Source organism: Muscardinus avellanarius, assembly GCF_963383645.1.
Source record: "Muscardinus avellanarius genome assembly, chromosome: 18".
NCBI classification, from domain to species: Eukaryota; Metazoa; Chordata; class Mammalia; order Rodentia; family Gliridae; genus Muscardinus; species Muscardinus avellanarius.
The window spans coordinates 44,524,153-44,538,427 of NC_137804.1; the positions used below are offsets into that span (position 1 = coordinate 44,524,153).

Genomic DNA, 14,275 nt, shown 5'->3' on the forward strand with positions numbered 1-14,275 from the left:
ATCACCTGAAACCAAATATCCAGAAAGAAGGAGATGTGGTGCTGGGAGCCTTTTTCCTCCTTTATTACCCAAATATGGAGTCGCCCATGGTCTGGCAATCTTTTTTAAGGAAATCAGAGCACAGAGAACCTTTAGTGTAAGTTTTACTCTTTACCCAAATGTTACGGGTGGCTGTGGCTATGTGATTTTCTGTGTTTAATCTCTCTGCTTTGGCACTGGGGATGGCCCCAGGGACATTCTGCCTCTGAGATACATCCTCAGACTTTTTAAAATTTTGTTTTATTCATATATTTGTGGTATGGGGAATGACACTCAAGGCCTATCTACCCCTGAGCTATACCACAAGACCCATTTTCTTTTTTCTTTTTTTGAAAATAAGACCTAAGTTGCAGAGGACCTCACCAAGTAGCTTAGGCTGGCTGTATCCTCCTGTCCTGCGATCCTCCTGTCCCTGCTTCCAAAGTACTGGGATTTCATGTGTGCACCACCACGCTCTTATTGTGTGTGGTATTAGGAAATGAACCAAGGCACAGTATACTCCTGAGCTACACTCCCCCAGTCTTTTTGATCCTCCTGTCTCTACCTCTCAAGTGTCTAATGCTCTTTGAGTCTGCACAGCAATTAGAGAAATACAGAGCAATGTATTCCCAGGTTCTATCTCACCCTCGTGAATCTACAACCATGCGGTTGCTCTCAGCTCCACAGGTACTGAGGAGAGTAGGAAAGACATTTTCCTACTCCACCAGCCTGATGTACGTGATCCAGCAGTGTGGGTTTTGGAATGCATGTGTCTGGTGGGACCCGCCTTGCCTGGGGGCAGAAGCCCTTTATGGGGACACACAGGTGTCTGAGTCTTTTTGACCTTGCTCATGGTGTCAGACCCATGAAGTCCTTAAGAAGGTCCCTTGGTTTTCCTTGACCACTGCCATGGTCTGGTAAGTTGGTCTGGCACAGCGTTTCCACAGATCGCATCCAGCCTTAATAAGTAATGGTGCCCTGCACATTCTGCAGAAAGTGCATTGGCTCTGGACTCTATGCAGGGGGTCTGTGTGGGTCTCTAATGATTAATTTACCATACTAACACACACAGATTGTCAATATGGGGCTGAACCAGGGAGCGCTCCTTCATTGAGGTAAGTCCCAGGCACTTTTAGTATGTATGTATGTATGTATGTATGTATGTATGTATGTAATGTAGTACCAGGTTGGATCGGAACCCAGGGTCATTCTACCTCCCAGCTAATCCACCAGCCCTATTTTGTATTCTTACTTTTGAAATATGGTCTCAGTGAGTTGCCAAGGGCCTCACTATGTAGCTAAGGCTGTCTGTGAACCATGATCCTCCTGTCTAATCCTTCCAAATGTTGGGATTACAAGTGTGCGTCGCCACGCCTGGTTTGCTACTACTTGTTTGGTAAAACAAAGAAACAAATACAAAAAACAAAAGTTAAAACAGCCTCAGCAATTTAGAAAAAAACTCTTTTTGAAAAAAATAAAATGAAATGTAAAAGCCATGATGTTGCTCCAGGGAGAATGTCCCTGGGATTGATCTCCAGTATACCAGGAAAATAAAATAAAAAAAAGTTTGGGGTGTGGCTCAGAGGTAGGGTTCCTCTTGGTTCAATTAAAACACACATACACCCAACCACATACACATACACACACACACACAGAAAAAAAATTTATGTATTCTATCAGAAACAGAAGCCTTTGATAGGTAGCTTTAAAATCCAAGAACTTCACTTTTGGTAAATTTAGGTACAAAAATACCTGAGAAGGGGCAAGGAGAGAGGAGGAAGGATCAAGGGGCATTTTCTCCAGAGAAAGAAAGTCCAGGAACACAAAGTGAACACGTTGAAACCTACAAAATATAATTAGACGTCCTGAATCATGTGTTCACGTTTAAATAAAAACATAATGGCCGGTCGGCTCTTTTAAGTGTTGGTGGACTAGTTGGTGGAGTAGTAAGAGCTCCGTACAATATGAGCTGCTCAGAATCCCTCTGGGAAACCTGGGGAAAGGGGAAACTGCTCCCAAAGCTTTGGTCAGCAGGTAGGGCAGAGGCTTGCTAAGGATTCCTGAACACAGGGAAAACCAGCACTGCCGTGTCTTGGTTCTGCTCTAAGAGGAAAAGGAGGACAGTTTTGTCTGAGCTGGCCTCTTTGCTCATGGCTGTGATCTCAGTACTTGGAAGATAAGAGAGGAGAATTGCAGGTTCAAGGTAGGTCTCAGCAACTTAGTGAAACTCTTGGTACCCTCGAGAGACTCATTTTCAAGCAAAACAAGTATGTGAGGAGGCTGTGGCTCAGTGGTAGAAAGCCTGGGTTCTGCCCTGGGCTCAATCCTCAGTGTCATAAAACAAGAGGGTTTATGAAGAAGGGTGTGAGCCACCTCCACTCATTTCCCTAAGAACTTCCTGCTCCTGTTGTAACCATCAGTGCACCTCGAATTTATAGAAACTTCAGCAAAGTGGTCCAGTTGACAGTGACAGCAACCAGTGAACCTCCACCTCAGCCCACTCAAATGCCCCACAGATCTCTCCGTGTTTAGAACACAGTGTGCTTCTCAAGAGACCAAGAGCCATTTCAAGGTCACCAGGGCCCTGGGAACCTTACTCACCAGGGTCCACAGGCCAGGGCATCTCTGGAGGGTGTCCTGGGTCTAGCCTGTCTGGTGCTGATGCTGGCTCAGGACTCAGCCCTGAGCCTCTTGACCTCACCTGCTCCCTGATGCTGCTCCTCTGTCTAGGTATTTTTTGAAGAATTACCAACATGTGCTGGCCTTCTACTTCACCATTGAGGAGATCAACAGGGACCCTCACCTGCTCCCCAACCTGACCGTGGGGTTCCAGATCTACAATGTTTTACGTAGTGAACGCAGGACCCTTGAGGGCACTCTGATGTGGCTGTCAGGAGGTGACGAGGTTCTCCCTAACTACCAGTGCAAGAATCAGCACAGACCCTTTGCCGCCATCGCAGGGACCTCGCCAACATTTTCGGCTGAGACCGGAGCCCTGTTGGAGCTCTACAAAACCCCTCAGGTTAGTGGGCCAAGCATTCTGTAGAGGATGTGCAGATTTCCCCTAGTGCTGGACCCTAATATGTGATCAAGACAAAGTGGAATTTGAGTTTCTATTAATCATGAGGGTTCAGGTGATCGGGTCTCAGTGAATTCCCAAACTCTTGAGAATCTCAGCAGTGTGAGGAGAAAGATGGAGAAGGAGCTCTGGAGATTTAGCATCTAACTAAGCTGGATGTGGAGCTCTCCTGTAATCCCAGTACTTGGGAGGCTGAGGGAGCAGGACCACAGCCAGAGTTGGAATGCCCCTTAGCTCAATCCTCAAGGCAGAAATAAAAATAAAACAAAAAGAGTATTAACCATCATATTCATCTCCCGCTCACTGGAACATTGACTTCTGATGACTCACAACTGTGGGCCTCCAAGATATGTCCACAACATAGAGACTGCCCAGAGGACATGACCACCACAGAGGCCTCCAGGCACCAGTGACTGTCAGGTGTAGGGAAAGAAGCCCCTGGGCTTCTGGAGGCAACGATGAGGTCATTGTGGCTCCAGGGATCCCAAGGAGAGTTAAGGCTCAGAGACACCCATCCTGGGGCTTACCAAGGGCCTCTGCCCAGCTTAAGGCATGTGATTTGGAATTCACTGTTAGAGCACCAAGCCAGGTGGAGAAGTGGGGTATGGCTGGATGAGGGGGACCTGGGCTGTGGTCTTGGGAACTGTATCTGTCCCTGGCCCTCCCTGTCCCACTTGCTGCTTTCCCCTGCCATGAGCTGTGAGCTCTGTCCCTCTGCCATGTCTTGTACCAAAGTCTGTGCCATGGACACATCTGACCATGGATAGAACAGAAACTCCAGAACTTCTAAATCCATGATTCCAATAAACCTTTCCTCTTCTCAGCTGTCCTCAGGTTCTTTGGTCAGAGAGGTGAAAGAGGTTAGGAATCAGGCCTCCCCACACCACTGCTTCCTAGCGGGAAGCTGTGGAAACACTTCTAACAATCAGGACGGTGTCACTGACAAACACAGGCTGTAGCTTAGCAGCATTGTGTTCAGGAAGAAAAAAGTTTTAGAGAATCAGAGAGGGTAAATGGAAGTAATCCTCTAGATGACCTCAGGCCCTGTGTTCATAACTGAAGTCCAGACTACCAGGAGGTCAGTGTAGTAAGACACCTCATCATCAGTGTGCGCAGGCAGCATGGGTCGCTGGTGCTGGCTCTGCTCCACAGGAGTGAAATACAACCTGCTACCTGCACCCTGCACCACGTCAGACCTCCTTATTCCCAGGCAGGAGTGGAAGCAGTTGTCAATCTCACCTTTCCATTTTCTTGCCTTTTTTTTTGTTGTGGTACTGGGCATCGGAACTAGGGGCATTCTCCCTCTAAATGATGGCCCTAGCCCCATTTTATTTTTATTTTGAAACAGAGCCTCACTAAGTTGTCAAGTTGGCCTGGAACCTGTGATCCTCCTTTCTCAGTCAACAAACTACTGATATTACAGATGTGTGTCAGGATGCTTGGTACCCTTTAATTTCTAAAGGTAAGACACCTAGAAAAAGTGTTCTGTATGCCCACAAGGGGAGAACAGGGAATCCTCTATAGGAGAGTACCACGCAAGAGGATGTTATTCAGTTTCATATTCTCTCATATTCATATTCTCTCTCTCTCTCTCTCTCTCTCTCTCTCTCTCTCTCTCTCTCTCTCTCTCTCCCTCCCTCCCTCCCTCCCTCCCTCCCTCCCTCCCTCCCCTCCTCCTCCTCCTCCTCCTCCTCCTCCTCCTTCTCCTCCTCCTCCTCCCCAGGGATTTCCTTCTATTTTAATCCAAAAAACCTGCATTTTAAAAAACTTTTTTATTATTTTATAGTACTGAGGATGGAACCCAGAGGCATTCTACCTTTGAGCTATACCCTCAGGCCTATTTTTTGTTGTTTATATTGATACAGGGTCTCACTGAGTTTCAAAGGGCCTCACTATGTTTCTGAAGCTCATGCAAACCCTGATCTTTCTGTCTTTGTCCCCGAGTGCTGGGATTACAAACATCTGCCACCACTACCACCACTACCACCACCACCACCACCACCACCACCACCGCCACCACCACCACCACACCGGACTTATTTTTTATTTTTTTGAAACAGGGCCTTGCTAAGTTGCTGCTGCTGGTTTCCAGTTTGCAGTCTTGCTGTCTGAGCCTCTCTAGTGCAGAGATCACAGATGTATACTGTGCCTGGCTAAAATGCCCTGTTTTGTAAGAGCATTCTAATTCATTTCTAAGGAGAAAAATCTCTGACTCCCTGTTACTCAGAATCATATTTTTCTTTGCTGACTCAGGTCACATATGGACCTTTTGATCCCATGCTAAGTGACAAAGGCCAGTTCCCCTCACTCTACCAGATGGCCCCCGAGGACAGCTCTCTGGTCCATGCAATGGTCTCATTACTGCTGCATTTTGGCTGGACGTGGGTGGCCATCTTAATATCTGATGATTTGAAAGGAGAACGGTTCCTTCAGCGTCTGAATGTGGAAATGGTGAAGAAAGACATCTGTGTGGCCTTAACTGAAAGGCTCCCTCCCTTTAAGACAAAGTATCCACCAAGTATGTACACTGCCATGAACAGGCTCAGCATTTCATCTGCAAACGTGCTTATACTATATGGTGAAGCAGGGAGACTCTTCATAGTAGACTACATAACAAATTACTTCGTAATCACAGATAAGGTGTGGATCATGGCAGACAAGTGGGATATCACTGTTTATGAGAATTACCAATTGCTGCACTCCTTCCATGGAAGCTTCTCGTTTGCACAACACAAGCGGGAAATCCCTGGCTTCCAAGACTTTCTCAAAACCGTCCACCCTTCCATGTACCCAGAAGATTCTTACATCAGTATAGTTTGGATTCTATATTTTAAATGCTCACCTGCTGGGTCATCATGTGGCAAAATAGGAGACTGTGAACAAAATGCCTCTTTAGAGTCTGGTAAGGATATCGACCTGATGACCTTATCTGACTCCAGCTATTTCCTCTATAATGCTGTTTATGCCATGGCCCACGTCCTCCATGAGGTGCTTGTGGAGAGAATAGCACAGGAATCTCCAGAGGATGTGGAGCAGCCCAGGCCCCCTCCATGGCAGGTAAGGCTTCTCCAGGAGCAGGCCAGGGCTGAGCACCTGCTGGCACCCATGGGCACCATAGCGAGGGGCCTCCTGCCTGTGTTTTCATCTCTATATCAGCAAAACCAGGCAACAAGGAGCATGGGCACCTTCACACTGGATCTAGGTGTAGCCGGAACTGTTACCCATGTGCAGAGGATTCTGCTCCTGGGAGCTTCCATCTCAGACTATTTAATTAGAAAGTAAATCAGAAAAGCATGTTCTATTGCAGGAGAAAATACTATCAAATATGATAACTCATAACTGACAGGGTGAATTAATTGCTCCAATCTGCATTGTTTGGAATGTATCCCATGCTGTGAGACATGGACTGAGTGACCACGTGTGATTCTGGGTACTTTGCACTGATGAAGTGGACTCTACCCATTTAGACTCTAGTACTCTATATCTCTATCACATATAAGATGTGACTCTGGGAAATGAATTGTTTTTAAGCCTCTTCCTCTGCTTCCTCCTTCTCCTCCTCCTTCTTCTTCCTTATTGCTTTGGAAGTGGGGAAAACCCCAGTCCTTAAAATATTTTTTAAATGTCTTCAAATTTTTATTATAATTTTTTGTTGTTATTGTTGTTTTTTAAAATAATTTATTGGTGCATTATATTTATATATTATATTGGGGTAAAAAACTTGTGTGTATATACATGTACACACCACCGATTTAACCCCTACCCAATTCTCACCCCACCCACTCCCCATCCCGCCCTCCCTTGCTTGGCTCAGTGGTTGACTTCGATATGTTTAAGTACATGGTGTGTTTTAGAGAATTTCCTTCTTTCCCCCCTCCCATCCCCTCCTTTAGGTTGTCTTGTTTGCTCCTCTGTAGGATTTCCTTTTTCATCTAGAGTTCCTCCTATGACCCATTTCTCCTTAGCTTTCACATATTAGGGAAAGCATCTGCTTTCTTATTTTTTGTGACTGACTAATCTCACTTAGGATAATGTCCTCCAGTTCCATCCATTTCCCTGAAAATGATGTAATTGCATTTTTTTTTGATGGCTGAGTAAAATTCCATTGTGTACATATCCCACAGTTTTGTAATCCATTCATCTGTCGATGGACATCTTGGCTGGTTCCATAGTTTGGCTATGGTGAATTGTGCAGCTATGAACATAGATACATATGCATTAGTTTAGTAGTTTGTTTTCCTATCTTTTGGGTAGATACCCAGAAGTGGTATTGCTGGGTCAAATGGTAGATTTGTTCCCATTCTTCTGAGGATTCTCCATACTGTTTTCCGAAGTGGCTGCACTAATTTGCAATCCCACCAACAATGTCTTAGAGTTCCCACTTCTCCACATCCTCGCCAGCATCTGTTGTTGCTTGTGTTTTGAATGATGGCCATTCTAGAAGGTGTTAGGTGAAATCTCAGGGTAGTTTTGATTTGCGTCACTCTGATTGCCAATGATATTGAACATTTTTTTATGCATATATTGGCCATTTGAGTTTCTTCTTACGTGAAGTGTCTATTTAGTTCATTTGCCCATTTTGTTATTTATTATAATTTGAAACATGGTTTCAAAGTTTCTGAGAGCCTCACGCATAGGCTGAGGTGGGCCTTGAACCTGTGATCCTCCTGTTTCAGACTCCAAGTATTTGGTGACAAATGTGCCTTTGTATCCAGCTTAGACATCATTTTTAAAAATAAACTCCACCACAATGTAGCCTGTGGCTCTACTTTTAAATAGCAGACTTCAATTGGTGGCGATCATCTCAGACTGCCCTCCAGGTTTGAGATGGATTTTTCTGGATAGTAATCCTGACTGATCTGAATCCATAGTCTATGTATGAAATACATTTATCAGCTCATGTACAATAGTCAATATCAGTAATAAGATTTCTAGAATATGTAAAATAAATTTACTATGTAGACAAAGGCAAATATGTAAAAAGCAATGTCAGAAAGTCTCTTCTACCATCTAATTTCTATTTTTCCTATAATAATGTTCGATGTGCAATTTGGTCCTTGTTAGAAGTTGCCAGTTAGAAAAGTAGGTCACTGTGTCCAGGTGGATTCTAAAGATGGAAGGGCCATTATTTAGAAAAACAACAAAACTGTGTAAGCCATCAGAGGTTAGTAATTTCCCTCAACACAGTGCTCTGGGTGCCAGAGACTCACAGATTAGCACACTCCATTCAAAACCTTCTTAGAATTGAGAGTTGTTTTTTAGTTGGGGACACCAATAGCTTTCGTCCCTGTTACTAGATAGTAGCCTGGTCACTAAGAAGGTCCAACAGCAGAGACAAAGGAGCCCATGTTCTGCCTCCTTTAAACTTTACTGAGATAAAACTGATAAGCACAATCAGTTGCACATACTTAATCTTTTTTTTGACAATTTTTTTTAAATTTTTAAATTTTTTTCATTGGGGCACTGTATTCATATGTCATAATAAGATAAAAGAAAAAACTTTTGTAGACATACTTGCACACATCGCCCAGTTAGCCCCTACACAATCCCCACCTCGTTCCCTCCCCATCCCTCTTTCCCATGCTTGGCTTAGTGGTTGACATCTAGTGTTATAGCAATTTATCCAAAATTAACAATGATAATCTCACATAACAGTTTCATTTGTCTGATACCACGCTTTTGATGACTTAAAAATAACATTTCAATATTTCTTTTTGCTTTCTTTTTTGCCAGAGAATATTTTTTCTTTTTTTCGGTGAAACTATCATACATTTATTTATTTATTTTTCAGAAAAAAATCTATCCTAATATAGAATATGGACTCTACATACCCAAATGATCTCGAAAAAGAACAAAGCTAGAAGATGTATATTTTCTGATTTCAAACCATATAAAGCTACAATAATTGAAACAGTGTAGTACTGTTATAAAGGCAGATATATAAAGCATTGGAGTTAAATAAAAGCCTAGAGCTAAATTCTTCAATATATTGTCAAGTTATTTTTGACAAGGTTTCCACAAACATTTGGTGGAGGAAATAATAATCTTTCAACTAAATATTGTTGAAAAAAATAGGTACATGAAAAAGAATAAAATTGGACCCTCACCTAACACCATATACAAATATTAACTCAAAATAGATAAAAGACCTAAATATAAATCTTTTTTTTTAATTTAATTTAATTTAATTTAATTTTTTTCCTTTTTTTTTATTGGTGCACTGTATTCATACATCATAGTAGGATACATACTTTTGTAGACATACATGCACACTTTTCCCAGTCAGCCCCCACCCAATCCCCACCCCATTCTCTCCCTATACCTCCCACCCATGCTTGGCTTAGTAGTTGACATCTAGTATTATGGCAATTTATCTAAAATTAAAAATGATAATCTCACATAACAGTTTCATTTGTCTGATACCAAGCTTTTGATGACTTAAAGATAACATTTCAATATTTCTTTTTGCTTTCTTTCTTACCAGAGAATATTTTTTTCTGTTTTTTAGGTGAAACTATCATATATTTATATATTTATTTTTCAGAAAAAAATCTATCCTAATATGGAATATGGAGTCTAGGTACCCAAAACGATCTTGAAAAAGAACAAAGCTAGAAGATATATATTTTCTGATTTCATACCATATAAAGCTACAATAATTGAAACAGTGTAGTACTATTCTAAAGGCAGATATATAAACCATTGGAGTTAAATAAAAGCCTAGAGCTAAATTCTTCCCTATATTGTCAAGTTATTTTTGACAAGGTTTCCACGAAGATTTGGTGGTGGAAATGATAATCTTTTAACTAAATATTGTTAAAAAATAATAATTACATGGAAAAGAATAAAATTGGACCCTTACCTAATCCCATATACAAATATTAACTCAAAATAGATAATAGACCTAAATACAAATCTTAAGACTATAAACTTTTAGGAGAAAATCTGGGTCATAAAACCTCACAACATTGAAATTGACAGTGATTTCTTGGATATGATTTCAATGGCACAGGCAACAGAAGAATATACAAACTCCCTAAAAAATAAAAGAAAATATTGTATATCCAAAGACAATGTAAACAGAGTTAAAAGTTACTAATAGAATTGGATAAAATATTTCCAAATGCTATATCTGAAGGTATATTAATATTCCAACTAGAAATCCTAAAAATTAACAACAATAAAGGCAAACAATACAATTTAGAGATAGGTAAAAGACTAACATAAATAATGAATCTCCACAGATAACCAATCTTAGTTGTCTGTTGGATGGAAATTCTTGTTTCTCTGGTTCTGGTGAGTGTTACCTATTTCTTCTTTGTAGTTAATCTCTTTGAGTATTTTCTCTAGCGCTGGTTTTGAAGACATAAATTCCTTCAGTTTCTGTTTTTCATGGAAGCTTCTTATTTCTCCATCTAATTTGATAGAAAGTTTTGCTGGTTTCTCTGGTTCTGGTGAGTGTTACCTATTTCTTCTTTGTAGTTAATCTCTTTGAGTATTTTCTCTAGCGCTGGTTTTGAAGACATAAATTCCTTCAGTTTCTGTTTTTCATGGAAGCTTCTTATTTCTCCATCTAATTTGATAGAAAGTTTTGCTGGATAGGAAATTTTTGGCTGGAAGTTGTTTTCTTTCAGAGTTTGGAATATGTTACTCCAAGCCCTTCTGGCTCTCATGACTTGGTTTGGGAAGTCTGGAGTGATTCTAATTGGTTTGCCTCTGAATGTCACTTGGCCCTTTGTTTTTGTTGCCTTTAAGATTCTCTGCTTGGCTTCCACATTGGTCATTTTGACAATTATGTGGCGTGGGGATCCTCTTCTCTGATCCTGTCTAAAGGGAGTTCTATAAGTTTCCTGGATCTGTGTATCAACCTCTTGCTCTATGTTTGGAAAATTTTCTGCTATTACTTCCTTGAAGAGATTGTTGATCCCTTTGGTATCACTTTCTTTTCCCTCCTCTATTCCAATTATTCTTAGGTTAGCTCTCTTAAGATGGGCCCATATTTCTTCAATGTCAGATTCCTGCTGTTGGATATCTTTTTCTAGATTAGAAACTATGCATTCATTTTTGGATTGCTCATCTTCTAAGAGCGAGATTCTGTTCTCCATGTGGTCTAATCGGTTGTTTGTACTTTGAATTGAGGCCTTTACTTCATTAATTGCATCCTTTATCTCTTTTTGGCTCTCTCTGAGTTCTTTTCGAAGCACCTCTATTATTTCTACAGTTATTTTCCTGATTTGATCTTCTAGAAATCTCTGATTTTCTGTTTTATCAGGTTCTGATGTTGTGGGGTTGTGCACATTCATTACTTCAGTGTTATTCCTCTTTCCCATGATTTCGGAGTTTTGTGCCTTCTCTGGGTTCTTCCCTTGGGTCACTACGACTTCACTTAAGGTGCTCTGGATCTCGAGTCTGTATTATCTCAGACCCCACTACTCCTTTACTGGGTTGTATCACAGAGTCTCCGACCCAGGGAGTCAATAGAGGCTGCTTTAAACTATGGGGGGTGCCAGATTGCACGTTCTCCTATGGTGTGATATCTCTGCCACCACCACTCCCTCACTGGGTCAAGTCCCAGGAGGCACAATACTGGGATTTCTCCTCTGTGGCCCACAATTTGACTCACTGTTCTTGAGTACGTAGATGTAGCTGTACTGGACTCGGTGAATTCACTGCTGCTGCCGCCGCCGGTGGCAATATGGCGCCTCTGCCACGCCCTCGGCCATGAGGCTGGCATATTTTTTCTTCTCTGGTTTTGATTTCCACTCTGAATCCCTGCAGCGTGTGCTGAGCTCAGCCACTGGGAGCTTTAAATGCTGTCTGCGCTGAAAGATCCCGCCTGGCTGTTCCGCAGCGGCTCACCTGGCTTGCTGTAGCCGTCCACTGAGTTCGCCGCTGCCGCCGGCAGTATGGCGCTGCTGCCGCGTCCTCGGGCGCGTGTGTCTCCTCTGTGGCCCTGAGCTCTGTTCTCAGTCCGCTTTCTCTCTGGAGCCTGGTGGTTTTTTTGTTTTTCTGGTGATGGTGTTTTCTGGCTATGAAAGGCGCTCTTTTTGTGGTAATGGAGATTGGTTGTTAGCGGGACTCTTAAGCCCCGCTTTTCTCGGTCGCCATCTTCCCGGAAGTCCCTAAATATAAATCTTAATACTATAAACTTTTAGAAGAACATCTGGGTCATAAAACCTCACAACACTGAAATTGGCAGTGATTTCTTGGATACGATTTCAATGGCACAGGCAACAGAAGGGTAAACAAACTCCCTAAAAAATAAATAAAAAAATATTGTATAGCCAAAGACAATGTAAACAGAGTTAAAAGTTACTGATAGAATGGGATAAAATATTTCCAAATGCTATATCTGAAGTTATATTAATATTCCAACTAGAAATCCTAAAAATTAGCAACAATAAAAGCAAACAATACAATTTAGAGATAGGTAAAAGACTAACATAAATAATGAATATCCACAGATAACCAATCTTAGTTGTCTGTTGGATGGAAACTCTTGTTTCTCTGGTTCTGGTGTGTGTTACCTATTTCTTCTTTGTAGTTAATCTCTTTGAGTATTTTCTCTAGTGCTGGTTTTGAAGACATAAATTCCCTCAGTTTCTGTTTGTCATGGAAGCTTCTTATTTCTCCATCTAATTTGATAGAAAGTTTTGCTGGGTAGGAAATTTTTGGCTGGAAGTTGTTTTCTTTCAGAGTTTGGAATATGTTACTCTAAGCCCTTCTGGCTCTCATGACTTGGTTTGGGAAGTCTGGAGTGATTCTAATTGGTTTGCCTCTGAATGTCACTTGGCCCTTTGTTTTTGTTGCCTTTAAGATTCTCTGCTTGGCTTCCACATTGGTCATTTTGACAATTATGTGGCGTGGGGATCCTCTTCTCTGATCCTGTCTAAAGGGAGTTCTATAAGTTTCCTGGACCTGTGTATCGACCTCTTGCTCTATGTTTGGAAAATTTTCTGCTATTACTTCCTTGAAGAGATTGTTGATCCCTTTGGTTTCACCTTCTTTTCTCTCCTCTATTTCAATTATTCTTAGGTTAGCTCTCTTAAAACGAACCCATATTTCTTCAATGTCAGATTCCTGCTGTCGGATATTTTTTTCTAGATTAGAAACTATGTGTTCATTTTTGGAGTGATCATCTTCCAAGAGTGAGATTCTATTCTCCATGTGGTTTAATAGGTTGTTTGTACTTTGAATTGAGGCCTTTACTTCATTAATTGCATCCTTTATCTCTTTTTGGCTCTCTCTGAATTCTTTTCAAAACACCTCTATTATTTCTACAGTTATTTTCCTGATTTGATATTCTAGAAATCTATGAATTTCTGTTTTATCAGGTTCTGATGTTGTGGGGTTGTGGGCATTCATTGCTCCATTGTTATTCCTCTTTTCCATGATTTTGGAAGTTTGTGCCTTCTCTGGGTTCTGCCCTTGGGTCACTATGACTTCATTTAAGGTGCTCTGGATCTTGAGTCTGTGGTATCTCAGTCTCCACTACTCCTTTACTGGGTTGTATCGCAGAGTCTCCGACCCAGGGAGTCAATCGAGGTTGCTTTAGACCATGGAGGGTGCCAAGTTGGGCGTTCTCTATGGTGTGATATACCTGCCACCGCCACTCCCCAACTGGGTCAAGTCCCTGGGAGTGCAATACTGCAATTTCTCCTCTAGGGGCCACAATTTGACTCACTGTTGTTGAGCGCGCTGATGGAGCTGTAGTGGACTAGGTGAATTCGCTGCTGCTGCCATCAGTGGCAATATCGCGTTGCTGCCACGCCCTCGGCCATGAGGCTGGTGTATTTCTTCTCTGGTTTTGAGCTCCACTCTGAGTCCCTGCAGGGTGTGCTGAGCCCAGCCCCTGGGAGCTTCAGATGTACCCTCCCCTAAAAAATCTGCCGAATTCTGCCCAGCTGTTCTGCAGCGGCTCACCTCGGCTAGCTGTCCGCTGATCCTCTCTGGAGCCTGGTGGGCTGTTGAGTGTGTTGGTCTGGTGCTGTCTGGTGAGCTCGCCACTGCCACTGGCAGTAAGGCGCTGCTGCCGCGTCCTTGGGTGTGAGTCCAGCGTATCGCTTCTGTGGCTCTGAGCTCTGTTCTGAGTCTCCCTACTCTCTGGTGCTTGGTGCTGTAAGAGAAGATTGCGCCTGTGCCGCTCCGCGCCGCAGCTCCGGTTGCAGCACTGCAGTC

At 42.4% G+C, this 14,275-nt stretch overlaps 1 protein-coding gene across 1 annotated transcript in view; it reads left to right on the forward strand.

Annotated features, from left to right (window-relative positions):
* Positions 1 to 927: 927 nt before the first annotated feature.
* LOC308276644 (vomeronasal type-2 receptor 116-like) overlaps positions 928 to 14,275 on the forward strand; it is a gene marked incomplete at both ends in the record, with an annotated part of 32,010 nt that continues 18,662 nt past the window's right edge. The window contains 4 exons of the mRNA XM_080715468.1: positions 928 to 935; positions 2,749 to 3,040; positions 5,351 to 5,883; positions 6,037 to 6,154. Of these exons, the coding sequence (XP_080571594.1) occupies positions 928 to 935; positions 2,749 to 3,040; positions 5,351 to 5,883; positions 6,037 to 6,154 (951 nt within the window). The remainder of the gene's footprint in view (positions 936 to 2,748; positions 3,041 to 5,350; positions 5,884 to 6,036; positions 6,155 to 14,275) is intronic.